The 26,368-nt window shown below is 51.8% G+C and overlaps 3 protein-coding genes across 6 annotated transcripts in view; 1 reads left to right on the plus strand and 2 right to left on the minus strand.

The window, feature by feature from the left end:
- Positions 1-440: 440 nt before the first annotated feature.
- ZNF22 (zinc finger protein 22) lies at positions 441-11,923 on the minus strand. 3 transcript variants are annotated; one of them, XM_064594973.1, is made up of 2 exons: positions 11,826-11,923; positions 441-2,445 (listed from the first exon to the last, which is right to left on the minus strand). In XM_064594973.1, the coding sequence occupies exon 2, from the start codon at positions 2,363-2,365 to the stop codon at positions 1,688-1,690; it is 678 nt and encodes a 225-aa protein (XP_064451043.1). In that variant the 5' UTR covers positions 2,366-2,445; positions 11,826-11,923; the 3' UTR covers positions 441-1,687. The 3 variants fall into 3 exon arrangements, with proteins under 3 accessions (XP_064451043.1, XP_064451041.1, XP_064451042.1); XM_064594971.1 differs by lacking the exon at positions 11,826-11,923 and adding an exon at positions 4,713-5,030; XM_064594972.1 differs by lacking the exon at positions 11,826-11,923 and adding an exon at positions 3,943-4,531.
- RASSF4 (Ras association domain family member 4) overlaps positions 7,704-26,368 on the minus strand; it is a 33,204-nt gene continuing 14,539 nt past the window's right edge. The window contains exons 4-11 of one of the 2 annotated variants that reach the window (XM_045878314.3): positions 19,869-20,011; positions 18,404-18,495; positions 17,344-17,501; positions 13,776-13,877; positions 13,446-13,497; positions 12,776-12,897; positions 11,826-11,923; positions 7,704-10,525 (exon numbers count right to left, since the gene is read on the minus strand). In XM_045878314.3, the coding sequence (XP_045734270.1) occupies positions 10,465-10,525; positions 11,826-11,923; positions 12,776-12,897; positions 13,446-13,497; positions 13,776-13,877; positions 17,344-17,501; positions 18,404-18,495; positions 19,869-20,011 (828 nt within the window). In that variant the 3' untranslated portion in view covers positions 7,704-10,464. The remainder of the gene's footprint in view (positions 10,526-11,825; positions 11,924-12,775; positions 12,898-13,445; positions 13,498-13,775; positions 13,878-17,343; positions 17,502-18,403; positions 18,496-19,868; positions 20,012-26,368) is intronic. The other variant, XM_045878319.3, reaches the window with a different exon arrangement.
- Positions 22,749-24,204, plus strand: DEPP1 (DEPP autophagy regulator 1). Its single transcript, XM_045878320.3, has 2 exons — positions 22,749-22,968; positions 23,522-24,204. Exon 2 carries the CDS (start codon positions 23,542-23,544, stop codon positions 24,172-24,174), a length of 633 nt encoding a protein of 210 aa, XP_045734276.1. The 5' UTR covers positions 22,749-22,968; positions 23,522-23,541; the 3' UTR covers positions 24,175-24,204.

Below are 26,368 nucleotides of genomic sequence, written 5' to 3' on the forward strand. Positions count from 1 at the left end.
GTCTTTCTGTTGCAGGTTGCTGTCAAAATTGGCAAATTCTTAAAGTGGTGTTGGTCCCAGTCAGAAGTTATTCCAGACACAAAACTTCTATAAAACTGATGACAGATCCTCAAAATGGCCCTACAGCCATGTCCCTGCTACAAAGTGACTTGGCTGTGATTAATAGGACACTTGCTAAGTGGTCAAAGATCAAGTCTTTTGTAAAAGATAATTGCAATCACCTCATACTCACAAAACACTTTGTGGATACTTTGTTGGATGAAACTATTGTCAGTGAGACCATCTTCTATGACTTGCACTCAATGCAAAGCCAGGAGGGAGGCAAAGTTCAAGCTTGAGGAAATAAAAAACGGGCAAATCAAGTGATTCTTCCAAAAGCCGTGATTTTAGGTGTTATGTCATTAAAACCATTTTCCAGGAGCAAAATAAACAGAGGGTAGTAGTATGCAAAATATTCCATTTTGTTTTATTTTTATAGATAACTGTCATTAATACAGCAGGAACTGGTATGATTATAAAAGATACAAAAAAATCAGAAGAATGTTAGCATTCAATAGAAATTAAAACCTGAGCTGAAGGCTGATCAGAAAGTCTGACACTTGGCACTGTTCTGATAAAAGTTAAGAAACGTGTATGCTAGACTTCATAAATAATTCGTATTAACTCAGAGAAAGTTAGCGTACATTTCAAAATCTACACATGGAGCTACAAATGCACCAACACTTGAATTAAATGACTTTCGCTGTTGACAAACATTTAAGATAACCAGTGTTACCTAAAACTCCCCAAGGGGGAAAGCAGGGAAGTGCGTAAATTGTAGATTTCTAATTAACAAGTTGAGGTGTGTTGGTATATGGTTTAATTATTTATTCATGTAGATCTAAAAGGCTAGCTCAATTTGTCAGAGTATAAGAGAATACCAAAATACAAATGGGGATGGATCAACATAAGCCCACCCCAACTTCTGGAAAACAAGTGACACAGTGTAACACCACCTCAAAGAACTGTGCTTCTAAGAATAGGAGACTTGTGGTCTAATTCAGTTCTCACTTTGGCTTCTAGAATCTCTAAGAATTTGGTGTAAAAGAGGGAAATTCAATTCCTTTAATTAATAACTATCCATAAGCAGAAGGGGGGGAAAAAAAGCTAACAGAGTGATGGGGCTTTGTTGATTAAAAATCTTCAAACATGAATACATGTTAATATGTTGAATCTTGAGTCATACTTACAAACCAATGGTTAATATACTACAAAACTTTACAAACATAAAATCTCCTCATCGGTTGCAGAACTTCCAAACTAATGGGATTAATTTCTTCTCCCTTTTAATTACTCCTTCCACAGGAAGTCCTAAAGCTGAGGAGTCATCAGAATACCTGCACTTTTACATCTGTCATCAAAACATGGTTGTTTTTGTCAAAATGATGCAGGAAGCAGTATCACATGAGGTCAAGGGTCTTATATTCTCTCAAAACATAGTTTCAGTTTTTTGTACTCCAAGTTACATCAAAAAAAAAAAAGGATGAGAACAGCTGGACTCATAGTTTCTTTCAGCCCAATGTCATTACAATGTCTCCATGCTAGGAAAGGATATAGTATTTAAGTGCTCTATTACAAAATATCTCCAGTTCTAAAAGAGATAGCTTTTATTTATTTATTTTTTAAAGGCCAAAGCAGTGCCCTTTCCTTAGCGGAGACCAGCCACTGACTTCCTACCTGTACCAGCTTTCCAGGATGACACTAAGTGAGTTTTTGACCTAATATTTTTGCCCCGGGTTTTACGAGGTTTCTCTTCTTTGTGCACCTTCATGTGCTGCCTAAGATGAGAGCTCTGGCTGAAGCATTTGCCACATTCACTGCACTGGTAGGGCTTCTCCCCTGTGTGGGTTCTCTGATGTTGAATAAGGTGGGAACTCTGGCTGAAACATCGGCCACACTCATCACACTGATAGGGTTTTTCTCCAGTATGAATTCTCTGGTGCTGAATGAGATTTGAGCTCTGTTTAAACCTTTCTCCACACTCATCACATTTATAGGGTTTTTCCCCGGTATGGATCCGCCGATGCTGAATGAGGTTAGAGCTCTGAAAGAAACTTTTCCCACAATCGGCACATTTATGGGATTTCTTTCCAGTGTGAATCTTCTGGTGTTGAAAAAGAGTTGAGCTCTGACTGAAACTCTTTTCACATTCAGTACATTTATAAGGCTTCTCATCCAGGCTTCTTCTCAGTCTACTCAAGCTTGAGTCAAATCGAACAGTCATTCCCCATTTTTGCCGCTGCCGGCCTGTTTTGCGTGGGTTCTCATAGGCTTTTCCTTGGCTTGAGCTCCGAGAAATACTTCCCTTTGGTTTTCCTAGCCGCATGGTTATGAGCCAAATGTATTCTTAAAAGTCTGCTCTCTTCTTCTGAAGTTTCACTTCCTAGAGCTACACAGCTCAATTTTCTGTGCAGAAGAAAAAAATAAAAGCCAAAGTCAATCACTCATTATTGTTATTATTCAACTTTAACCCATATTATTCAGTCTTCAACCCACTGAAACTGCATCCATGTGTAAATTAAAAATGTATCCAATACATATGAAAACAAAGATAATTCTGGGGGGGAAATACTTGCAAAATAAATCTAATAATTCCCAGGGTTTCAACTTAATAAATATACCCAAATTTTGACCAAATTTACCTATGGAGTTTTTGTCTGTTGGGACAGGATAAAAGTGATAATGTGAAGTATAAGTTTTTATTAAGCATTATCAAATGATATAACTGAAGGATTAAAAGGTGGAGACAACATAATATCCTAATGGGAATAGAAGAAATAACTGAAAAGACAATCAAAATTTGGGTAATAGACTATCATTACATTTTAATATTTACTCCCCTGTTAAAATTCTACTTACTTACTGGTGACTATTTAAGGCATCCGAATTAGAAAGAATGACAAATCATACTACTTTATTAAATTATTTTTGTTTATCCTTACTTGTTTTGCCATTCTACTTTCACAGCATGGATACAACTTGGCTCTAACTTTGTAGCATTAATCGTTTAGAAAGTAAGAACTACCCTATAAGGAGTGGCAAGTTTCTGTGAGTCAATTCAGTAACACTGGATAAGAAAAATGTAAATGAAAAGATGCTTTTTTTTCTCCCCTAGATTCTAATAACCCAAGAAAGAGGACAATTCTCTGAAAACTTGAAACAAGTGAATTGTTTCTGGGGAAGAAAAAAAATTCAGAAGAACTTTTACTGTAAAGTGGAATGAAACTGAGTAGAAACAAAGGGTAGTGAGTAGAACACAAGAAGAGGAGGAGAAAGTAAGTTTACATGCAAAAACAGAAGTTTTAAAATACCCAAATGCTGCAAAAATTCAAAAAAAATTTTTCATTTATTTACTTATAAGGTTATTTAAAATAATGGCCATAAACAAACAAGCCACAAACTCTAAATAGGTGATAATGTGGGATAAGCTAGGTTGAAAAAGTAATTAAATTATTGAAACTATCTTCCACACCCTGTGTCAGGAAGTAGACTTTAAAATGGGAATAATTACCCTGAGTCTCTGCATAAAAGCTTATAAAGCAAATAACTGAAAATACAGATTACATCATTGTTCTTGCCTTTCCTTCATCTTTTTGTATAATTCAGACTCCAAACCTGGTAGTGCTGAGGACCTTATTTGGATATTTAATAATTATCTCTGTTGTAATTATGGTTAAGTATCAGAAAGAGCAAACTGCATACAATACCAATCACCGAGAGAGCACCGCTCATTAGCTTTAGTCAATATTTGCAGAGTATAATTACAGAATATTTATCTATTTACAGAATATCTGTTTCAAGGAGACATTTGTTAGGTACGTGGTGTTGATGTTCAAAAAACAGCTATAACGGGAATTATACATCGAAAAAAACATTTATTTTTTAATACTATGTAAGTCAGACCTGGTAGGAAACTCTGAGACTATGTAATCCACCTAGAACACTACAGATGAGGGAATCATACTAAGAGGCAGCCTTCGTGGTATGCCAGACACTGTTCTAGGATATTTAATTCTCATAGCAGCTTCACGCGATGCTCTTCATTTTACAGCTAAGGAAAGGCAGGCGGACTTCGGCCAGGCCCCCAACCCCTAGCAGCTCGATCCTAGAGCCTGTCCTCTCGGCGGCAGAACTGACGTGCAGCCACAACTTTCAACACCAAGTCCTGCGCCGTGACCCGGGCTCCGCATAATTTCTCGGCAGGTGCGGGTATTACGGTAGACCTGAGCGATGGGAGCTGCAGTCGTGCGAACACGCGGACCCGGAATGAACCTGCTTTCTCCTACATAAAATCGGGAGGACAATAAAGCTGCGACATCCTCGGGGTGTCAGAGGTGTAAAGGAGTCAGGATCTGCAGCTCGCTCCTAACAGCCCTGTGCTACCCAAGCATTTGTTCGAAGTATTTAGTCCTGAAAAGAGGCGGCGACGGCCGGCGTGGGCACTGCGGCCCGACTCGCAGGAGCTCCCGCGCAGGCCTCCGCCCTCCCCAGGCCTCCGACGGCCGCTCCTCGCAGGCCGGGCCCGCCCAGCTCCCTCCGCCCCCGCCCCCGCCCGGCGCCGAGCCTTCCTAGCGGCTCGGGGAGCGGGGGCGCAGGTCTGCCCCGCCCCGAGACGGCCAACCGGCGCCCGAGCCGCCTCCGAGCACCGGGCCGCGCACCCCCGGCCCACTCACCGCGCAGCGGGCCGCCCGCCGCCGCCTTGGCTCGCTCGCTGGCTGGGCGCCCCTCGCGCCGCCGGAAGTGCGGGCCTCGCCGTCAGTCGGCGCCGCGCGGCCGCTCTAGGAACGTGGCGGGGCCGACCCTCTATGGTGCTGGGCCCACCGGAAAGAAGAAACCCTTCGTTTCTTCTTTTTGTTTCGCTCGCCCGCCGCGCCGGGGGCATCCCGAGGTTCCGCAGCATCACAAGACCTGTGGCCCGGTCCCTTTGTGTGCGCGCCATGGCCTCCGGGGCCAGCTGACTGCAGCCTGGTCAGTCGGGGCTTTTGAAAGGCAGTACCGGCCTGCCCAACCCCAAACGTCATTCTCTCTAAAGTATTGAGCACTTATTAATTATATAGAGGTACTCTGGAGAGCCGAAACTGTTATGATACAGTCACCTGTGTTAAAAAAAAGTTTTTTTTTTTTTTAAGATCTCAGTTGGCTTTGTTAAGCCATCATGAATGGGCAGCATCCCGTCTAGGAAGTGGAGATGTTCCAAGGAGTTGTATAAAATGGAAGTTTAAAAAAAATTTTTTTATTGTTATGTTAATCACCATACATTACATCATTAGTTTTTGATGTAGTGTTCCATGATTCCTTGTTTGTGCATAACACCCAGTGCTCCATGCAGAACGTGCCCTCCTCAATACCCACCACCAGGCTAACCCATCCTCCCACCCCCCTCCCCTCTAGAACCCTCAGTTTGTTTTTCAGAGTCCATCGTCTCTCATGGTTCGTCTACCCCTCCGATCTCCCCCCCTTCATTCTTCCCCTCCTGTTATCTTCTTCCTTTTTTCTTTTTCCTTAACATATATTGCATTATTTGTTTCAGAGGTACAGATTGAGATTCAACAGTCTCGCACAATTCACAGCGCCCACCATAGCACATACCCTCCCCAGTGTCTATCACCCAGCCACCCCTTCCCTCCCACCCCACCCCCCACTCCAGCAACCCTCAGTTTGTTTCCTGAGATCAAGAATTCTTCATACCAGTGAGGTCATATGATACATGTCTTTCTCTGATTGACTTATTTTGCTCAGCATAACACCCTCCAGTTCCATCCACATCGTTGCAAATGGCAAGATCTCATTCCTTTTGATGGCTGCATAATATTCCATAAAATGGAAGGTTTTTATAGGAAGGAGGGTGGGACAAAGAGTTATTAGCAAAAAAAAAAATTGTTACATTTTGGTGGGGAGGGAGGGAAAGGCAGTTTTTGTCATAAGGATGAACTCATTAGTGCCCTAAGGAAATTTCAGATGTTACAAGGCCACATTCCTGGGATGGGTTGAAACTAACTAAGTCTTGGTTTCCTATGGGGGGGTGGTGAGTGGCGGGGGCAAATGACTCCATTTTGGGCTTCTTTAACACCTTAATTTTCACCAAAAAGCCTCTGGAAGAGGGAAATGATCATACTCTACAGATAAGGAAACCGAGGCTTAGAGAAGTTTGCTCAAATTCCCACAGTGTGTTAAAACGTGAAAGATCAAGGATGAGGTGGAGGGGGGCTTTTCGGAACCAGAGTCTCCTGATTTTCAGCGTACCCCCCTCGTTTCTCTTTAATAATGATCTCTCCTGGTTCTCCTCTCTTACAAGCTCCTCTTCCACCAGCCTGGCAGGTGCTGGGTCATCTGACCTCTCTTGCGTTCTCTGTGCCCTCGTTATCCTGTAGAGCTGCTCCAGTCTGACAGCTTCAAATACCAACAGTATATGCTGAAGACTCTTGACTTGGTAACTCTAGTCCGACCCTGGGATGCAAATATTATTGAACCCCAGAGCTGTGTATCCAGTTGTTTACTCAGCTGCCATTTGCATGCGTGATGGACATCCTGCACCTCACCTGCGCCAACACAAAGGAACTTCTGACATTCACCCAACCTGTTCCTTCAACAGTCTTCATCCCAGCAGTTGATAGCAACTCCTTCTTTCTAGTTGCTCAGGCGAAAAATCTGTATGTCATTGTTGTGTCTTTTTTCACCCAAAACCCAAACCCAATCCAGTCCTGGATTCTGGTGTCTCTGTCTTCAAAATATATCCAGAATTGAGCTGCTTTCAATACCTTCACTGCTATAACCTCCACCAAGCTGCTGTCATCTCCTTGTTGGCTGGGGCTTCTCTGGGAAACCACCCAGCAGGGACCAGTGTGCCCTTGAGCCTGGTTGTATTTGAAGAGCTCATTCTAGGAAGAAGGGCGTACACACGTGACATGGAAAAGCCCCGTCTCAGCAGGGAGCCCTGCTGCACTTGGCAAGAACGCGAGCGAGGCTGGTCACATGTGTGGTCCAAGTGCAGTAACAGCAGTGGTCCATCTCCCACAAAGGGACCCCGAACAATGGTTCTGTCCACCAAGCCTGAGACTTTGCTTTCTGTTTCCTTTGGGTTCCATGGGAAAGGAAACTCTGGGGATTCCCATTCCTGGGTTTGCAGAAAACATCTTTGTTAAAAGCATGACCAGGACCATGCCCCACCCTGCATGCTGTGAGTCCAGGGGCAGGTCAACAGCTGGCTTTCTTCCAGGCAGTCTCAGCTTGTGGGGCCGAAACACAGCACGTGTACATTTGCTGTTTTTATACTTAAACGGCTTGGCTCTCACTGCATTTCCTGCTTGATCACGGCTGAGGGACTGAGGCAGGGGGGCTGTTGCCCACCCGGGCACCTGAGAAGGATATCCCACTCCTTCTCCACAGCTGCAGGGTGCCTGCGTCCTGCTCACCCTGGCACACGTTGTGCCTTGCTGGCTCCTCCGCAAATCACCTGGTCAGGCTGGATAAGCCTTGTGCTTTGTTTCCCTGGGACTAAAGGACCAGATGTATCCTGGGTGAGCACAGAGGGAAGGCCTTTAATCCATTTTCTGGTAAACATTCCTGCAGGTGGCATATGGCTATCACATGAGAAAAACAAGCTGTTTTTTTGGTTCTTTCTGATAATTTGTTCTGGGCAAACCACCCTGTTTTTCCCGAGTCCAGTCCTTCTTTTGCAATCATGTAGATTTCATCCTGTGTTTATTATTTTCTCTGGTTCCTGAGACCTGGCCTGGGAAGACAGTCCTGTTTTAGGAGAGGACATTGACTCACAGGAATCTGCACTTTGTTTTTGGATGCTTTTATTGCCTGAGATACTAGTTAGTGAGGGAGCATATGAGAAATACTGTCAGCTCTGTAGAGAGAGGAAAATAGAGCTCCCACATAAACCAGCAGAAAACCACAGAGCCTAGCAGAGAAAGTCTGCAATTGTGGTGGCACGGTGAGCTGAATTAGCAGCTTTTCAAATTGCCTCTGAAAAGCAAATATACTGTTGATAAAAAGATTGGCTAACTAACCCCTAGGATGACTGTAGAAGTGTACATTTCTCTCTTTCCTGTGTAACTTACTTGTGATTTTTCTTAGCTATGATATTCAGAAGTTAGTTTTGATAATATCTATTTCAAAAGTGATGCTTATCTAGGCAGGCCCTAAATAATATTGAAACAGTTGCAAAAAAGAAAAAAAATCCTAAACATGAAACAACTGTAAAACAAAACCAATGAGTGCTTTTAGAGGGGCTCCTGATCTGATAGCTTCCCATGTGCAGGGCCCCGTCCTGCTCCTAAGCTGGCAGGTGTTTCTCAGGCTAGAAAGCCACCTATTCCAATCTGGGCTCAGCCTTCAGGCCTCCTTCCAGGGACCTACACCATCTCTATCCTCTGTTGGTCCCCTGACCCTCCCAGGTATCCAGCCTGCTTCTCCAATTGAGGATAACGCTGAATACCTCCTATTGAGGTGAACCGTGGCTCTGTCTTTGTCTGGCAAAGGACTGAGCACCAGCCTGGCAAGATTACTGCCGAATAATGGATTGGCAGTTGAACTAGACCTGAGCTTATAAATATGGGTTGGGGAGTAGAACAACCTGGGGAAGCCTGTTTGATTTGTTTTCTACCCTCTCTGAGGTGCTATTGCTGTCCCATCTGAGCCCCTGCCTGGAAGATTCCTATGGTCCTCCTGATGCTGAGATTCTGTGAATCAGGGTGATCCTATTGCTCATCCTCCAGGCTGCCCACAGACCCCACCAATGATTCTTCCTCTGTGCCCTTTGGCTGCCTTTGTCCTCAGACCCCACACTAGTCCTCAGGACAGGAGTCATGTTGGGGTCCAGAGCAGCAGGCTGTGGCTCAGCTTTGGCCCTTTTGCTAAATGTGGCCACACATGTTGTAGGATAAAAGTTTTGCAGGTTAGAGCTGGGAGTCAGGGTGGACACATAGGCAAAAAGAAGGCTTGGTCCGAACTCCTTCAGTTCAATACAGTGCACCTTTATTGAGCTCCTAGGAAACTAGGAAAGGGAGGGAGAGCAGAGATGACAGATACTGCCGGGGATCTCCCTGGGGCACTGCTGCATGTCTCTGTGACAATGGAGCTAGGCCAGGGAAATCCTGGCATGAAGTTCACCTGGAACAGTGGCTCCACACAGCATGGCTGCTCCCAGGCTCTGCTCTTTATGGGTGCCAGGAAGGAGCCATTGCATGGAGCAGAGCTGGACTGTCTTTTATATTTGGAAGACTTTACAGTTCTTCTCATTAAATCCACTATCCACAGGCCCCAGTGGGAAAAGAATTTGGTCTTTAACTTGCTCTGTTTTGGACAAACACTTCACATAACCAATGTAAACTGTTGCATAGTTTTGCAAAGGCCTTCCCGTTCATTCCAGAAATTCTCCATCAGCTGACAAATCCAAACTGTTCTGGCCGCAGGGAATTCAAAGCCCTTTCTCCTCAAATAGATATTTCTCCTCATTGTGCCCCCTTGACGGGAAGTGTAGAGAGTGAAGGAATAAGCCCAGGAAGAGCAAGAGGCACATGGGCATCCAAGGGACAGCTGTGATGGGGACTGAGCATTGCCTTCCTGAGCCACTGCCTGAGCCACGGACTCTGCTGCGCATGGGCTGGCACCCTTCCAGTGCCATGTGGGCCTCCTCCTCTATGTGATCGAAGTGCCATGTTACCTGCAGCAAGCTCCTTATAAGAATTCTTCAGGTCCCAAGAGAAAGTTAGAAGCCAGTGCTGCAGAGAGACGACAGGAGGCTCATGGTCTTATCCTGGGTCTGACCTCTGCTGCCAGGGTGCTAGGCTGCGTGATGCTCACAGGGTGGCATCAAAGGCTTGGAGGCCAGGGATGCCACGGGGAAGTGAAGGCCAGAAGCAGGGCACATCCCATACCTGCTGGCAGCCCCTGTTTTTCCCAGCACAGTCTTGAGTAGCAGCATGAGGGGAGGCCGGACACGGATCTCACGGTTCACGTGGATGAGGAGGTCAGGGGTTCCTGGCCAGGCAGAAACTCTGGGCCCAGGCACTGGGAAAGCAGATAGGGCGCACACCCCATGGGCGCGATCAGGTACTGCTCTCCTGAGCAAGAGAGGTGTGGCACGAACAGGACTGGCCGCGCCATCCAGCCACATAATGTGGCCAGTGCCCCAGCTTCAGGGCTGCTTACTGCCCAGGCAAGCCTCACACATAGACCCCACCGAGCAAATTTGTGGCTCCTCAGGCCTGGCTCTGGGCCCGGTGAGTGCTCAGCTTGGAGCCAAGAGCCAGGGACACGGGGCGCATGGTACTCAGGCAGATAGACAGGTAGAAGCGCGGGGGCTTGATTCCCCAGCCGGTGGCTCTCAGTCCGTGTGACCAGTCAGGGCCCGGCCCCCCACACTCAGTGCGCACTGGCAGTTGGGGGGCTTCCGAAGAGGCCGGCGCTGGCTGGCTACTTGGCCTCCACCAGCTGCTCCAGGCGCTGCAGCATCGTCAGACGCAGGGCTTGGAACCTGGAGGGAGACACAGCCAAGAGGACTCACTGACCCCGGAGGACACAAGGAGAGGGCGACAGAGCGAGGGAGCACATTGATGGCTGGGCCAGTAGGCCCAAGGCTGATTAGCGGCCACCATCTCTCCTCCGCCAAGGAGAGGGAAGAGCCAGGCCTGCACCCCGCAAGACCAGCGGCTTCGAGGAGCAGTCAGGGCTGCAGACCCTGTCAAGCTTCAAATGCGGAATGTGCTGTTTCTCTTCCCAAGGTTCTTCGGTACAGAGAGGAGCATGCTGGAGGGGACAGGGTGGCCGAGCAGGGATCGGGAAGCCTGCGTTCAGGCTCAGGCTCTTCAGTGACCTGTGCCACAACCTTCCTTGCCTCAGGCCTCGGTTTCCCCTCTGTGCCCCGAATGGACTGGCCCGGTGACCCCCAGGTCCCCTTCCAGCTCCCAGACCCTACAGCCAACTGCATGGTGGACTGTCCCCTCTGACTGGGGACACTCTGCTGACTTCCCGAATGGGGCCTCACTGCACATTTGGAAGGCTGGGGTGGGGACCGGAGGGAGGGCTGTGGCTTTCCAAAACTCATTCAGCCAGAAACCGGAAACCAAACCAGTCCCTCGACGGCAGGCCCTCTCACAGTGAGCAGACTGCCTCCTTCCCTTCCTGAGGGGGACTCCGCCCCTGGCCCCGGCTGAGTGCCCCACGTGTTCCCCCTACCCCGTCCTTCACTCTGCAGAGGGGCAGGCCAATCATTGGCAGGTACAGCTTGGCTAGCCTCACCCAGCCAGGCCTGGCTGGAGCTTCCCCAGGAGCCCGGAGGTGACACCTGCTCACCTTTCCATTGAACACGTCCCCTGCACCTGAAACGACCAGCTGACATAGAAGGTTCCAACAGCCACTGCTTTTTGGCAGGCTGAGAATTCCCACTAGCAGGAAAGGCCCAGACCAGGCTGAATGTGCCCTGAGCAGGCCCTCTCCTCGGTTGCTCCTCCAGGGCTGTGTCACCAGCAGTGCTCATGACCCTGGTCCAGCGCCCACCCGCGCTCCTGCCTGACTCGCCCGAGCTCAGTTGCAACAGCGGCGCCCCTCCCGTGCTGCTGAGGTGCTGAAGCCAGAGGGGCGGTGTGCCCTGCCTCCTGACCTTTCTGCAGGCTGTCACCCCAGCTTGCCCTCACTACCGGGGGCAGGCCTCCCTGAGCCGGGCCAAGCGCCGTGCCCTGGAGGAGGGGAGAGCTTGCCCAGCCCCGGCCCGGGGCTCTGCCCTGCGCACTGGCCCTGACGTTCAGGACCCCCGACTGGCTCTTTGTGCTGCTTACTTCGTGGTCAGTTTGATTATTTCTCTTTCCTCCTCTTCTTTTAATTTTTCAACAAAACTGTCCAGCACCGGCATTTCAAATTTAATGTACTGAGCGACCTAGAAAATCCAAGAACATTTTAATGTGCTTTAAATTAGAATCCAAAAATGTGTTTTCTTTTCCTCAGGGCCTCCACAAGCAGCCGATTCAGCCATGTCTTAGAGCCAAGGAAATGGCTGCCCTTCCCCCCACCCACGCCCAACTCTCGCTCTGTACTAGGACGGAGGACAGAAAAGCCCATTCTCGCCTCACAGCCTATTATCCCTGGGAGGAAAGCCGAAGCTGGAGATTAGGAAAAGTATTCAGTAGAGAGCAGAACCACACTGGGTCTTCTCGGGGGTGGGGGAGGGGAGCGCTGGGAACGCCATTGTTTCCAACCGTGGAATGAAGCCGCGCTAGTCTGTGAATGGTCCGAGGGGTGCAGGGTCACTGGCCTTCACCTTGGGTCCAAACCCTAGAGGCCTTTTCCGTGCAAGGGAGCTCGGCAACATGCTCCTTCCTAGCCCAGGACGCAGGCTGTTGTGGGACTTAGCCACGTTTCCCTTCCACAGGCCCGGGGAAGGCCCTAGTTAAGGGGCCCTGGTGTGGGTCTTTAGTGTAATGACAGCCGAACACACTCTAACAAAGGAAAAGTTTCTACGTGCCTGCGGGGGAAGGCACAGGCAATGGTTTTTTACGACTCAACTTCCTTTTTCCCCTAGGCGGGTGGCTGGGGCTGGTGGTCCTTGACAGGAGGAAGGAGGGCCGGAGCCATCCCTGTGCTGGGCCTGGGGCCCTTTAGGACAGCTGTGTGAGACGCCACTCCACACGGCTCTGGCCAAGCTCATCTTCAGAGCTCTTGGGAGTCCCCCATGCTGTCGTCCAGCCCCTCCCTCAGGAGCAGGCCTCCCTGAGCCTCAGCCCAGACTCACATCGTGGGGAACTTCCTCGCCCAGGTCGGCTTCCATCAGGAATATCCTGGCGATCTTTTCACATGGCCCGTGCAGGATTCTGGAAATCAGTGGGTACTCACAGTCTTTTAATTTTGTTCGCTCTGAAAAAGAAGGCCATTTATAAAAGTCATGGGCAGTAGGATTGCCCCTCTCTGTTCCAGGATGGGAATGTGGTGGAAAATGGATGTCCAGGGGGCCCGGGAACCTTCTCCAGACCTTGAAGAGAAGGTTGCCCTGAATGATGTGTGATTGTGGCATTCAGCAAAGACAGGTCAGAGAGGAACGGGAGCCCAGGGAGTAGGAGAGAGGGGAGGGTGGACACGGGGAGGCCGGGCTGCTCAGTTACCATGGAGCGGAACCCTGCACAGAGGGACATGTGGGTTCTGCAACCGTTCTCAGGGGGTGAGGGGCTTCAGCTCCAGCTCACAGCCCCTGACATGCACCCCCAACCCTTCCCAACTGAGTGCGGTTGAAGACAGTGGCCTCCCTTGTGAGTTTCGCGGGATTCTGGAAGGGGCAGCGACTGTGCCTGGGTTTGGGCCTGGCAGAGCATTCACGGTGGCCCTCAGAGAAGGAGCATGGTCAGTGAGCTTGCCACATGGACAGAGACTTTGGTCTTTATGATCCGGGAGCACAGGCAGACACTTACCCCCAGACTCGTGAACAATGTAGAGCGCAAACTCACTGGGGCCGTTTTCCACCTGTACAGACAGGAACAGGAAGTCAGACCAGGGCTTTATGAGACAAGACAGGAAGGGATCCCTGGCAAGAACCACACCCCAGTGCTGTGCGCACAAGTCCCCAAAGATCCTCCCCTCTCTCTGCTTAAGATCCCAGAGATGCCGCATCAGCAGAGGAAACTTTTGCTAGACCTTCTAACCCAGGAACCACCAGCAGCTTCCCTGGCCTTTGCCAGCTTCCCCAACAAGACAGCAAACTGCCAGCATCCCGGAGCAGGGCCGCTCATAGCCAGACTTACTCGGAACTTGTTCAGCAGCAGGGTGAGCACGTGCACAGTTGTCATGGTGCTGTTGACCCTCACGTTGGTCACGGACCCATAGGCAGGAGTAAACACCGAGGTCTGCAGAGGGAGGTGGGCTGTTCAGGGCAGGGCCAGAGGGACACGGAGCTGACATCACGCAGGATCTGGGCACACTGTCAGCCAGACAGTCTGGGGTGACAGGTGACCCTGGGCTCTGGAAGCACCTGTGCCTGTCCAACACAGATCGCACACAGCTGTGCCCACATCTGGTGCACTTGGAGAAGCCATAGCAACTCCTGTCTTACAGAGGCCTGTGAGAAAGATGCCTCCAAAGCTATCAGGGTCAGTTCTCTGACCCTAGGAGCCAATCCCATGGAAGTACTTCACAGGGCGTGTGGGGACCAGTCTCCTTCTCACTCTTTCTTTGGCTCAAATTGCCAAGTGTCTGTTGATTCTAAGACCAAAAGTTCTGGAATCTGTCTGCTCCTCCCTATTCTCCCAGCAGTAGAGGTTCTCAGTTTACACTGCATCAGCGTCCCACCTCTCCCCTTCCAATCTCAGCGCTTTAGTCTTGGTTCCCAGCCCCAGACTCCTGAATCAGAATCTGCATTTTGAGGAAACCACCAGATGATGCTCTCCATATAGTACAATTTGAGAAGCACTGTCTTCTGGCATAGTTCTAGTTAGAAGTATCTGAAGGCATCCCATAGCCTCAACAGTACCACTGCTTCCTCTTCTCACTGCACACGTGATACAATGATTCTCTCCCCAGTGCCCTGGGGTCCAACCACACGAGCTCTTCACTGTTTGGGGGGAGGGGGCATTATACTCCTGCAGGTATCTTGCCTTTGCCTGTGAGACCCATATAGACAGTCAACCAGGGCATCATCTGAGGCTTAATAAGTCCTCAGTGAGCACTGGCCAGGTTATAGACCTGCTAAGCACTTCACCTAAAATCTTTGACTTAATCCTTCCAACAGCTTTTTGAAGTACCCTTTTAAGAAAGGACATAGAGTCTTGGAGAGGTCAAGTAGCTTGTCACGGTCACCCATCTAGGAGGGCAGAGCCATTGGAAACCCCATGCTTTAGCCCCGTGGCACTGAGATCTCCCTGTGATTCTCACTTCCCTGAGGTGAGCTCTTCCTCACTTTCCAAAACTAAATTCAGATTTACACATTCCTCCTCTATGGTCCTAGCTCTCCTTTCCCCAGGATATAACTGGGGCTCAAGAACATGAAGGACTCGCTCAGTGTCCCCAAGTACCGGAGTCAGACTCAAACCCAGACCTGCCTCTTCCATAGTCGCCATGCCGAATAACTCTGGATTACACAGAAAGCCAGACTAGGCTTTCAGTCCCCAAGAAATATGGAATAGAGGAGTCAGGCTGTTTCAAGGACAAGAAAGGTCTTGTCAACAAGACATTATTAGTGTTGCTTCTGGCTGGAGCCTTTTTTTCAAGATGATGCTGACCAGCTCCAAGTACGAACAAAGGCCCCCTGGCTGCTATGCCATCTCTAACCACAGTGGTTTCTCCCTGGTAGAACACATTTGAATCTAACAGCCCAGGACAAAGCAATGGGACAGGTACCAAGGTTTACTGAGTCTGGAAATCACATCAACACTACTGTGAATCAGAATAGTTTTGGAAAATGGTTGAGTGAAGTAATAGTGCGCAGTTCTAAGAAATAAAATCCAGAATAACAACCTCAGGAAGCCAATTCTAGGTATTTTTTTTTTAACTCGTTGCCTGTGATTCAAGTACCTTGTTACCTGATTTCTCAGGACACGGATTCCGAATGCACTGCCAAGTAAGAGGGAGAAGGAGCCCTTTACTCAGCCAGGAGGTGGGAATCAGCTGTCCAACATGCCTAAGATACTAGTTCACATCCTGGATGTCAGTCAGTTTGCCTGGAGGAATGAACCCACCTTCTGTAGGTAAATCTGTCACTGGGAGAAAGAGCCGCTCTGACTGGATTACAGGCTAGTGGGTTGAGTGTCGAGCTGGCTGAGGAGCCCTTCTTGCCAGAGTGGCTCCCATGGATAAAAAGCTGTGACAAAAGTCCTCATTGTTCATTTCTGTTCATTCAAAAGGCTACAGAGTGCTCAGACATCTCCATGTCTCTGGGGCATTTGCAATGACTACAGTAAGGTTGAATGTGCTTAGAGATGAATGATTCCCTTAGAGGAGGGGGTAAATGCGCTGGAGATAAGCTCCGCTATTTGTTACCTTGAGTCATGGATCAAAAGCTTCCTTTTTTAGGATCACAGAAATACGAAGAACCTAAACTCATGCAAATATTCTTTTAAAATGTTTGAATAATTCCTCAAAATAGCATATACATAGCTAATATACTTACTGAACACTTTACAGACGAAACCCCTTTGGAACAAGTTTTAAAGAATATCCAAGTCAGATTGTGGGTCCTTTGGCTAATCTAAACGATTCTTAATCTCTACTTAACTTCAACCCTGCCCCCTCTAGGGAAACTACTCTCAAATAGTCCTGGGTTTCCCTGCACTTAGCAAGGATAACCTAGTGTCACCCGTGAACATTCACTGCAAACCCAGCCCAGAGTGGAAGGCGGCGGTGGGGAGGGGGGGTGCCCTCTTAGTAAGGCAGGGTCCCTTCTGCTTGCCTTGCTGAATTCTTCACCCCAAAGTCCAGGGTACTCCCCAGAGCACTTGAATGGCCCCTGGCAGGCCGAACCTGGGTAACTGTTCTTCAGGTCTGACCCTGAGAGCTGCCTTTGCCAGGCCCCCTCCCCCTCCCGTGAGTCATCGCCTATCAAGATGGGCATCTGCTTCAACTGGAAACCTCTGCTTCCATTTCCCAGTGCTGCAGGATGTGGCCCTGTTACAGGACACTCCATCCAGGGCCTCACCCAAATTGCCACTCCTGCCATTTATAGAAACAATCAACTTCTCTTTTACAGTTTGGTTTGTTTAGGGACTGAAGTCATCTGGGGAAGGAGATCTTTTCCTCAGGTCAGTACAATACATACTCGGACAAAAGGCTAAGTGCTGGGAACCAGGAGTAGTGCGGGTTCTCTGGGGCCCAGAAACACGTGCCCCTGGGCACACCATAACCTAGGGCTTGCTCTATCCAGGGAGAAGGCCAGCAGCACATCACGTTCCCATGAAACCATCTGTCGAGCTCGGGTGGAAACCTCAGAGAAAATTGCCTAATTAGACATAAACTTGGCATTACTTTCCAAAAATCCATGCAACTTGTGAAAATGGATTGACAGTGAGTATGTGTTAAAAAACAAAACAAAGCAAAAAAACAAACCCAACAACAGGCTTTGGGGTCACCAGCTGGAATGTGTTGTGGGGTTTTTTGTTACTTTGATGTGACTTTGGGCAAGCTATTTCTCCTCCTGAGCCCATTTATCGGTGAGGACGCAGATATGACACACCAGCACACAGGGCCACGGTGAGGGTGACCTCTGACAAGACTCTGGTGGGGCCTGGCCTTCAGAAGGTCAACAGCTGCACCCATGCTTGGGGCCGCCTTCCTGTGGCCTCAACGTCGGGGCCCAGGGAGGAGGCCAGGCTGGAACATCACCTTGTGGTTGTAAAAGTGCCCATTGATGGAGAAGCGATGTCGCCGGATCCTCTGGGCCTCGCCGGGTGCGCGGGCCCGGGGCCTCCTCTGGATCACACAAGCTGCGTCACTCTTGGTCCGCATCAGCTGGGGCGTCTCCTCGTCCTCCTCCAGGGGCTCTGTAGTGAGGAACAGGTGAGAAGGTCAGTCCGGGGTGGAGCAAAGGGGCCAGAGAACTGCCATGCTGCGGCACGTGGGGCTTGGTTCCCTGGAGCTTTGTGGTCACACCCCACTGAGGCAGACGGTGATGTGAAGGCTGTTTCCGGGACAGAGCTTGGGTGATGCCCACTTCGCAGACAGGAAAGGGGGGCCCCAGACAGGACCACCTGTGTCGCCATGCCGTATGGCCACGGCCTGGGCCTCCGTCTCTGGGCACCCTGGGCAGCTCCTCGGCAGCCCCACCCCTGTCCTCTGAGCCCCCACTGAGTGTGAGGGGAGGACATAAAGAGGACAGATGAGTAGTCTGGACTCCAGAGTGTGAGGAAGATGCATCCTAGAGGCCCACAGGGCCAGGAGGGTGCCATGCTTGCTGTTGCTGTTCTCTCCTTTCTATAAAGCAGGTGACTCAGGCAAATTACGTCAAACAATGTCACCTCTGCAAGCTTCTGCTTCCTTTTTCTGTAAGGGGGCAGCTGAGGAGAACGCCTTGTACTGAGGAGGTATTTAGCAAGTGTTGCTCCTGAAGACAAATAAAGCCACTCTGCGCTCCTCCACATAGCTGGTCTTTCTTTTTTCTTTTTTAGAGAGGGGAAGAGAGAAAAAGAGGGGGTGGGGCAAAGGGAGAGGGAGAGAGAAAGAATCCCAAGCAGGCTCCACATCCAGCAGGGAGTCCAGCCCGGGGCTCGATCTCACAATCCTGAGGATCGTGACCTGAGCTGAAATCAAGCATTGGACGCTTTAACCATCTGAGCCAGCCAGGTGCCCCAACACAAAGCTGTTCTTCAGAGATAGTGGTCATGAGCCAAGCCCCTTACCCCGGCTGAGAGAGATGGGGTCCCAGGTAGCTTGAGGCCCCGCTTACCTGAGCTGTGTCTGGAACTCTCGGCTCTGGGTGCTGTCTGAGTACTTGGCTCCTGGGCAGGGACCCTGCCATCCTGAAGAAGTGGCTCCTTTCTGAAAAGACAGTCAAGGTGCTCATGCGGGGACAGAAAAAAGTAGCTCAAGTCACAGAGAAGAGGCTGGTGGCCTCTGAGGACGGGACACAGGCAAGAAGCAGGGCCGACCGAGGTAAGGCTCTACTTCACACCGAGTTAATGGAAAACACTGAAAGAAAAGCAAAGGATTGCCGGGGTGTCTGCCGGAAGGAGAGGGAGTGTACCCCGCAGACCTGAGTGGCATTGTCCCTGCTGCACAGACACACGGACATACGCCGTGTGCCCATGCACTCCTGGGCACCAGGCTGAGGGAGGCGGTGTGTGCGGCTGAGTACTGAGCGGGCTCTCCGGGCTTCCCTCAGGCCTGATGGAGAGTCAGGCAGGGGCAACCTCGAGGGGCCAACCTCTGGGCCTCTGGGCCGGGCGGAGTCCAAGCCAGGGAAGCTGGCGCCGGGCCGGGGAAGGGGATGTGTGTGATGGGAAGTAGCCCACAGCGTGAGGGAGCCAGGGAGGGGCAGGCGAAGAGCTGAACCCAGGCTGGGAGGCCTCTGAGGGTCCTGCTGTCTGGCCACTTCTGTGGCTGCTGCCCCCCTGGGGAGTGGGACCCTGAGTTCCACTCGTCGCCTTTCTATGAAGCCCGTCCAAACGTTACACTCTAAGTCTGTATGGGGCGCACGGGGGGTGTCAAGCTGCCCTAAGTGCCCTCAGAACAGCAACTTTGCTTGAATTTTTGAAGGGGAAAAGGTTTCACATTTTCGCCTCTTGGAAGGATTCATTACATGCAGAAGCGAGCAAAATTCAGCAGCTCACTGCCCTTTGTTGGGGGGGAGGCGCTGGGAGGAGGCAGATGTTCATTAAGCGGTAAGGTAGGAAACGGTTTCATCACGATTAAAACATATTTCTGATACTAAAATAAACCTGATATTAAGCTCTAATAAATTTATAAAACCAAATTCTGATATTAAAATGAAAGTAGAGCAGTAGGAGGTTAAATTTGTGTGAATTTTTAAGGTAGAACAGGAGATGCCAAGAAATGTTTGTTTTGCCCAGGATGTTGGGAGTCCCCCGGCCACAGCTCCTTTCCTTGCAGATAAGGCAGCTCCTGTGAATGTATGAGAAACACAACTGGTGTTGGGAGTCTGGAAAATCCTCTAAGAGTGAGATGATTCGGTCATCATCTAGAAAGACCACTGTTGGCAGGTGAGGCCACGGGCTTAGCAGTCACGGGGTGACAAGGATAGGGCGGGCTTGTGCTCTCATGTGCCCCATTCGGGAGCAGGGCTTTGCCCTGAGACTGAGGACACCACCCCCTGGACACTCCAAACAGTAAGCACGGGTTCAACAGGTGTCAAGGAGGGCACCTGGCCCTGCCTCAGCCAGCCCAGCACTCACAGGGGGCAGCCGGGCTGTCCGGGTGTCCAGGAGGCTGAGGAGAGGTGCACTCGCTCCCTGTCGTCCTGTATCTGGAGCCGGATAGGCCGCCTCAGTCCCCAGGCAATGTTGAGAAGTCCCTCGATGATCAAAGCGCCTTCTTCCTGTGGGGAACCCACACAGGTTAACCTCTTTCCCCACAGCAGCCCTTCTCAGGGGTCACTGCCCACCCTCCCTGAGCCCCCCTTAAGGCCCAGCCCCTCCCCCAGGGCACTCCCCTGAACACTCTGGCCCCAAACACACCTCTCCTCCTTGGGGTCCCGTCCTCCCCTGGGGGAAGGCACACGAGCCTCTATGTGCTCAAGGCGGGAGGCCATGGGGCTGACCAGAGGAAGCCTGAGGCATGCCCTTCCACCGCTCAGTTCACGTCGGGTCAGGGGCATGGCCTGGGACGGAGCGGCTGAGTCAGGCGTCCCACAGGAACCCAGCTGTTCTCCAGCAAGCACACCCACACGGGTGAGGAAACACGTTCCAGAGGAGCCAGGCCACATGGACACTGGTGCCAGGTAAGGGTGCCTTCCCGTACCTGGGGAGGGGGCCCCACGGTCACCAGGTCCCACTGCGAATGTGCTCAGGGCACTGGGTTCCATGCCCACCAGAGCAGGGGTGGCTACTCCTCAGAGCTGTGTCTCAGCCTCGCCCTTCTCCCCTCACTGCTCCCCATTGCCACAGGAACCACTCAAGTGGGCTGGTCCACCCCGATTTCTAAGCTGCCTTCTTTCCTGAGGGCCAGGCTTGCTTTTCTCACCACCTGCATGTTACCAGCCTCCACATCCCACGACTCGCGTGAACACTCCGAATAGCTACAACAGCTCTCGTTCTGAGTCCCCAACCAGCCTTGATCTCCCAAGGTCTGCAGATGGCCCAGCTACCACCCTCCTGCCAAGCCCTGAGGTCCTAATTGACGGAACTCTCCAGAGGCACCCTCAGCCAGTTTCCCCTCCCCCCCCTCCAGTCTCTGATTCTGTTTCTGACCTCTTTCAGGCTCTTGTGTATGCGTGACCACAGCCAGGCTCTCTGCGCGCAGCCGAATCGCCCCATGCGTGTGCCTGGCCAGGCTGCTTTCAGAACAGCTCTCAGCCCCACTTTCCCCAGATCCTTCCAGCTACCTGCTCCTAAGCTGCTTTGATACTAGCCTTTTGGCAATGAACGTTAAACATCATTCTCCCGTTGTTATGTATATATGTATGTATTTTTTGAGCACTGGGTGTTATACTCCCATTGCTATCTTGTGCACCACTTTAGATTTACAAATTGCATTTCTTTCTCCTTATAGGCTTTGAAAGCCTTGTGAGAATAAGGGACCTTGTAGAAACGTCTTCGTATCCCCAGAAGGGCTTACCCAGAAGGGTATCCTGCAGCATTGATTTCATGGTAAGTTAGTAATCGCTTAAAACACCCTGCTATCTACAGAGAAAATAGTTCCACTCTGTTCAAGGTTATCAAAAATACACATAGCTTTCTGGAATGACCTTGTACTGTTTGTTAAAAAAGAAAATGACAACAGTAAAAGCAGAGCACGTTTTGATGACCACTGAGGTTACACGGCCACAGACATGTAACTAACACTCCCTACAAAGTTAAGACTGGATTGATTCCCTGGAGTTAAAGGGCAGTAAGAAACCCCAAAGTGGGGTTCGGTTCTTTGTTTTCTGTCTTGGCCTCAGATGCCTCTGTCAGAGGTCAACATGCGGGGCGCCTGGGTGCCTCAGTTGTTAAGCACCTGCCTTCAGCTCAGGTCATGATCCCAGGTCCTGGGATCGAGCCCCACATCGGGCTCCCTGCTCGGCGGGAAGCCTGCTTCTCCCTCTCCCACTCCCCCTGCTTGGTTCTCTCTCTTGCTGTGTCTCTCTCTGTCAAATAAATTAAAAAAAAAAAAATCTTAAAAAAAAAAAATCTTAAAAAAAAAAAAAAGACGTCAACACTCTGCGAGAGAGAGCCCCCTGCCTCACCCGACACAGCTCAGCAAGTTCATTCATGGAGCCCCACTGCCTGCCGGCCCCACGTCAGACCCTGTGTGGAGGGAGATCAAGCAGTCATGGTCCTGGGCCCGAGAGTCAGGAGATCATTTAGAGCTCTGAGGGGCAGGAGAAGATAGCGCTGCTGGGCCAGGGGCAGTGGGGCTGGACACGCTGAGGCTGGGCCTTCAAACATGCCACAGGAAGGCTCTGGAGACCTTGCAATGAAGGAGGCAGGAGGAATTGCCCTGGGACTGGGAGCCAGGGGCAGGAGCAGAGTTGCTGCCTCTGAGGTCAGGGATCAGCTATGCTGGGGTCTGCTGGCCTGATGTGACTCGGGCCCCATGTCCTTGCACAGATGGTGCACAGATGTGTCCCCAAGCTGCCCCCCCCAACGACTGTTCCTCTGTCTCTCAGCCTGGCCCCATCGGGATGGAGGGGAGGCCCTGTCAAGACTGCAGCTGTCTCTGGTCAAAGCAGGGGAAATTGAGGGCAGAGCAGAAGGAGCTCCAGGCTCCAGGGTGGCCCTCGCCGTACAGGTGGGGAAGGGCATGCAGGCTGAGGCAGGACTTGAATGTGGGTCCCACAGCCTCACATTTCCATTAAGTCGGGAAGCCATTCTGGGCCCTCTGATTCTGGGTCCCAGTGAACACGTCCCTCCTCACTGGAGCCCCCTGCCTCTCCCTGGGCTGAGGTGGCAGGAGCGGGGCGGCCCCTCCCCTGCCCTGGAGGGTAAACAACCCCGGAGCCTTCCACAGCTCCGGGCTGGCAGCGGGCCCAAGCCCGCCCGCCACGTTGTTTTCCCTCTGCGAGCCTTCCTGGGCACTGCTATTTTTGGCCCGCGTGACAGTGACTGATGGCAGGTGGGGAAGTATAAAAGCAGCTGCCGAGCCTCCGGGTCCACCAGACAGCTCAGGGAGCCTTGCATGCCGGGCAGCGGCCCCACCGTTGCGCTCCCCGTCCATCTCCTGGCCATGCCAACGCTGGACACGGTGCTCTGACTGCGGGGCCCCCAACCCTCGGCCCCGAGCTCCCTGGGCCTTCCCAAGGACTGTCCTTGCTCATCTGGCAGCCCTGTGATCCCCGGGTTCCCTCAGCTACAGGTAAGGGAGAGCAGCTTCCCTCTGGTTAGAGATGGGACAGAAAGGTTTTATCTTTGAGGATGAACAGGGCCTCACTGCGGGTTAGAGACCAGGGCATGCAGTCGATGGCAGGGATAGTAGCCGCTGAGGGCTTCGCATTCGTAGAGGGATTTCATTCCATGCTTTTCTTACAGCACCCTTTCCAGCAGGTACTTATAACCCTGTTTTATGGATGGGTCAGGGGAGGCTTGGAGAGGTGACCTTGCCAACGGTCTCCAGGTCAGGAAGCAGCAGAGGCTGGTTTTACACCCATGTTCCCTCTGACTCCAGCCCATTAGGCCGGGTTGTCTGATTTGTGCGGGTTCTTCAACAACAGTAAGGATAGATTCTTGAGCACGAGGCTTTTAGCGTTAGCAGGAAGGAAGAGTCCGGGAGTCCGAGCCCGGGCTTGGGTCTGCAGACTTCACTCCACTCTCAGGCCTGTGAATCCCCTGGGCAGCCTCAGCTGACAGAGGGGACACAGAGGGGTGACAGAATGGCAGACCCTCAACCCTGGTCCTCTGTCGATCAACAGGTCTCCGCCCCGCATCGCCAATGGCCATGAGGTCCCGGCTACTGCTTCCCGTGGCCCACCTGCCCACGATTCGGGAGACCCTGGAGGAGATGCTGCCCGGGGGGCCCGGGCAGGAGCCCCTGGCCTCCCCCAGCCTGAATGACTACGTGAAGTCCATTTGTCAGCTGGCCCAGCCCACTTCAGTGCTGGACGTGGCCACAGCCAGGGCCCAGCCCAGCAGAAGCCCTCGGCCAGCCCGGACCTTCCAGAAGAGCTGCCCTACTGAGTCCCTACGGGACATTACTACCCGCTTCAGTGGTCAGCAGCCAGCACCGCCCGGGGACGGCACTGCTGACCCCCTGGACTGGCTCTTTGGGGAGTCCCAGGAAAAGCGGCCGAGTAGGAGGGACCCGCCAAGGAGGACTAGCTTCTCTGCTGACTCCTGGGGTCTACACAGACAGATGGACAGTGGCAAGGCCCGAGGGACCCCCAGAGGGAGACTCTGGGATGCCAGGGTTCAGGGACACTCTCCAGTGAGACCCTCAAGGGACTGGCACCAGGGCTCCGGGGCTTCCAGGCAACTCTGTGGGGCTGCGGCCTCCCCCCTAGCACCCCGCCCCAGCAGCACCCTCAGAACTCTCTATTTGCACCTTCCAGTGATCCATGAACTCTAACCCCTCCCCAATAAAGGCTTCTCTACAGAGTATGCTGGTCTGTGTCACCTCCCTACCCTCCTCCCCTGGGGTGGGCACTGTCCCTGGCAGGTCTCCAAAAGGGAAACACCTTTCTGCAGGGGCTGCCTGCCTGGGCATTTCATAGCGAGGCCCGCCCCCCGCCCCCTGAAGCCTATCTGGCCTCATGTGGTGTTACTGATCCTGCTTGCACTGTTCCTCACTGGCTGAGCACCTTGGGCAAGTTACTTAACATTTCTGTTTGTTGGTTTTCTCGTGGGTAAAATGGGGGTAATTAAAGGGACCTGCTTTCTAGGCTGTTCTGATGAGTGAATGTTCGCGTGCATCAAGGGGCGCATGTTACAAGCCCGCATGCAGGCTTATACCCACGTCTATGTGACTGCTTCACAGGCAGGGATGCGAGGTCGGTGGTGGATGAGAAGCGAAGCTCTCAGCCATACAGGGATTTCAGAGGGAGGCCTGCGCCCTCCCAGGTCAGCCTCCTGGCCCCACCCCCAGAGCCCGGGCTCCATGTAGCCCAAGAGGAAACATACGGTTTCCCCAAATGTACCTGCTGAGTGTGGGGAGAACCTGTCACTGGGTCACCTGGGGTATCTCTGTGGCTCCAGCTCTCAAGTCCTGTTGTGTCATTGGCAGAGTTTTGCCCATGCTGAGGGTCAGGACAGACCCCAGACCAGCTCAGCAGGCAGGGTGCCAAACCACCGGGCCTGGTGGCCCTGTCCCCACCATCCCCATCCCTCCCTCCACACCAGGGGGCTTCTCGGCTGTGGGGCAAAGTGCAGGCTATTGGTCAGCTGCCCTGCTCTCAGCCAAGTCCAGTGGCCAGGGCCTCCCTCCCCAGGTCCTAAGGTCTGGGCCAGCCCTGGCTCCTCCAAGCCCAGCGCCGGAAGCCATCTGACAGGGAGGGAGATGAAGGTGAGGAATAGGGGCGAGGGAGGGTCTTCTTCCTCAGAGAGGTGGGTGAGACATCGGAGAACTCAGAAGAATCGGGCCTGAGGACCCATCACCCTGTTCCCTCAGGCCAGGTCAGAGCTGGCCAACCCTGGTCAGGGCGGAAGGGACAGAGGGGAGAGGAGGAGGACAGAGCTGGGGCCACAGTCAAGCTCACAGCCAACTTCAGTTTCCTCCATCTCCTTGCTCTGAGGGCTACCCAAATATTTTCTTCCTTTCTTCTTCCTTTCCTTTTTTTTTCTATTTTAAAACTGCTTTGCACTTTAAAAAAAATGTTCATTGGCCCCCTTTTATGTGTGTTTTGTGGGAAGGCAGAATGTAAGCCATACATTTAAAAGTGTCAGACAAGTAATTTACTCAGTCTCCTTATCTGTAAAATGGGGACACCACCCTTGCCCTTCACAGCCTGCAGGGGTTGAGGAATGGGGCACATGCCCTTGGAGATGGAGTAGAAACACCTCAGAGGAGTGCCTGCATCCGTCACAACCCACTGTGTCTCTGGCCTGCTCAAACCTGCCCGTCCCTGACCTTTGCTGGCAAATAAGTGCGGAGCAGCCTTTAGCCAGAACACCCTTAGGAGGCGGCGGGGAGTGCTGATTTGGGAGGGGGTGCTGGCCAGTGACTGGGCTGGGCTTGCCTCACTGTACCCCTCTGCGAAGCTGTGTGAAATTGGGTCAGAAGGAGGTAACTAGGATGAGGTTGGCCAATCCCCCCCGCCCCCCCCCCCACCACGCCCCGGCAAGCTCAAAAGCCACACGGCTGCGTTTGGGAGGTCAGACAGGGCTCTGGGCTCCTTTGCTCATCTCCCCTGATGTGAAAGAAGCTAATGGCACCTTCAGGAAATGCCCCCCCCAAAAAAGAAAAAAAAATTAATAAAGAGCAGGGGGAAGGGGCTTCTGTCATTATTCCAAGCTTCCCACGGGACAGAACAGCCTAGCAGAAAGTCCCCGTGACAGGGGTCCTATAGAGCAGTCTCCTCCTCACTCGCCCCTGGAGTAGGGAAAGGATGCAGTGCCCTGACCAGGGGGCAGCCTGGGAAGCACTTGGGAGCTCTCAAGGGAACATGTCCACAGCCGAGTACACCCGAGTGCCAGCGGTCTGTCAACTGCCCGTCATCTTGCCTCCAGGCGTTAAAAGAAGGAGGATCACTGTAAGAGGGAAGGGGATTCCTGACTTTCTCCACCCTGGGAGAGGCAGAGACCCTGAGAGAGGGGATGCTCCTTCC

Source organism: Mirounga angustirostris, unplaced genomic scaffold, assembly GCF_029215605.1.
Source record: "Mirounga angustirostris isolate CCGP_5_RB_7025 unplaced genomic scaffold, mMirAng1.0.hap1 SCAF_6, whole genome shotgun sequence".
Lineage (NCBI taxonomy): Eukaryota > Metazoa > Chordata > Mammalia > Carnivora > Phocidae > Mirounga > Mirounga angustirostris.

Bases quoted from the DNA above. Each gene is read 5' to 3' on its own strand.
- ZNF22 (XM_064594973.1), bottom strand. From the start codon at position 2,365: ATGCGGCTAGGAAAACCAAAGGGAAGTATTTCTCGGAGCTCAAGCCAA.
- DEPP1 (XM_045878320.3), top strand. From the start codon at position 23,542: ATGGCCATGAGGTCCCGGCTACTGCTTCCCGTGGCCCACCTGCCCACG.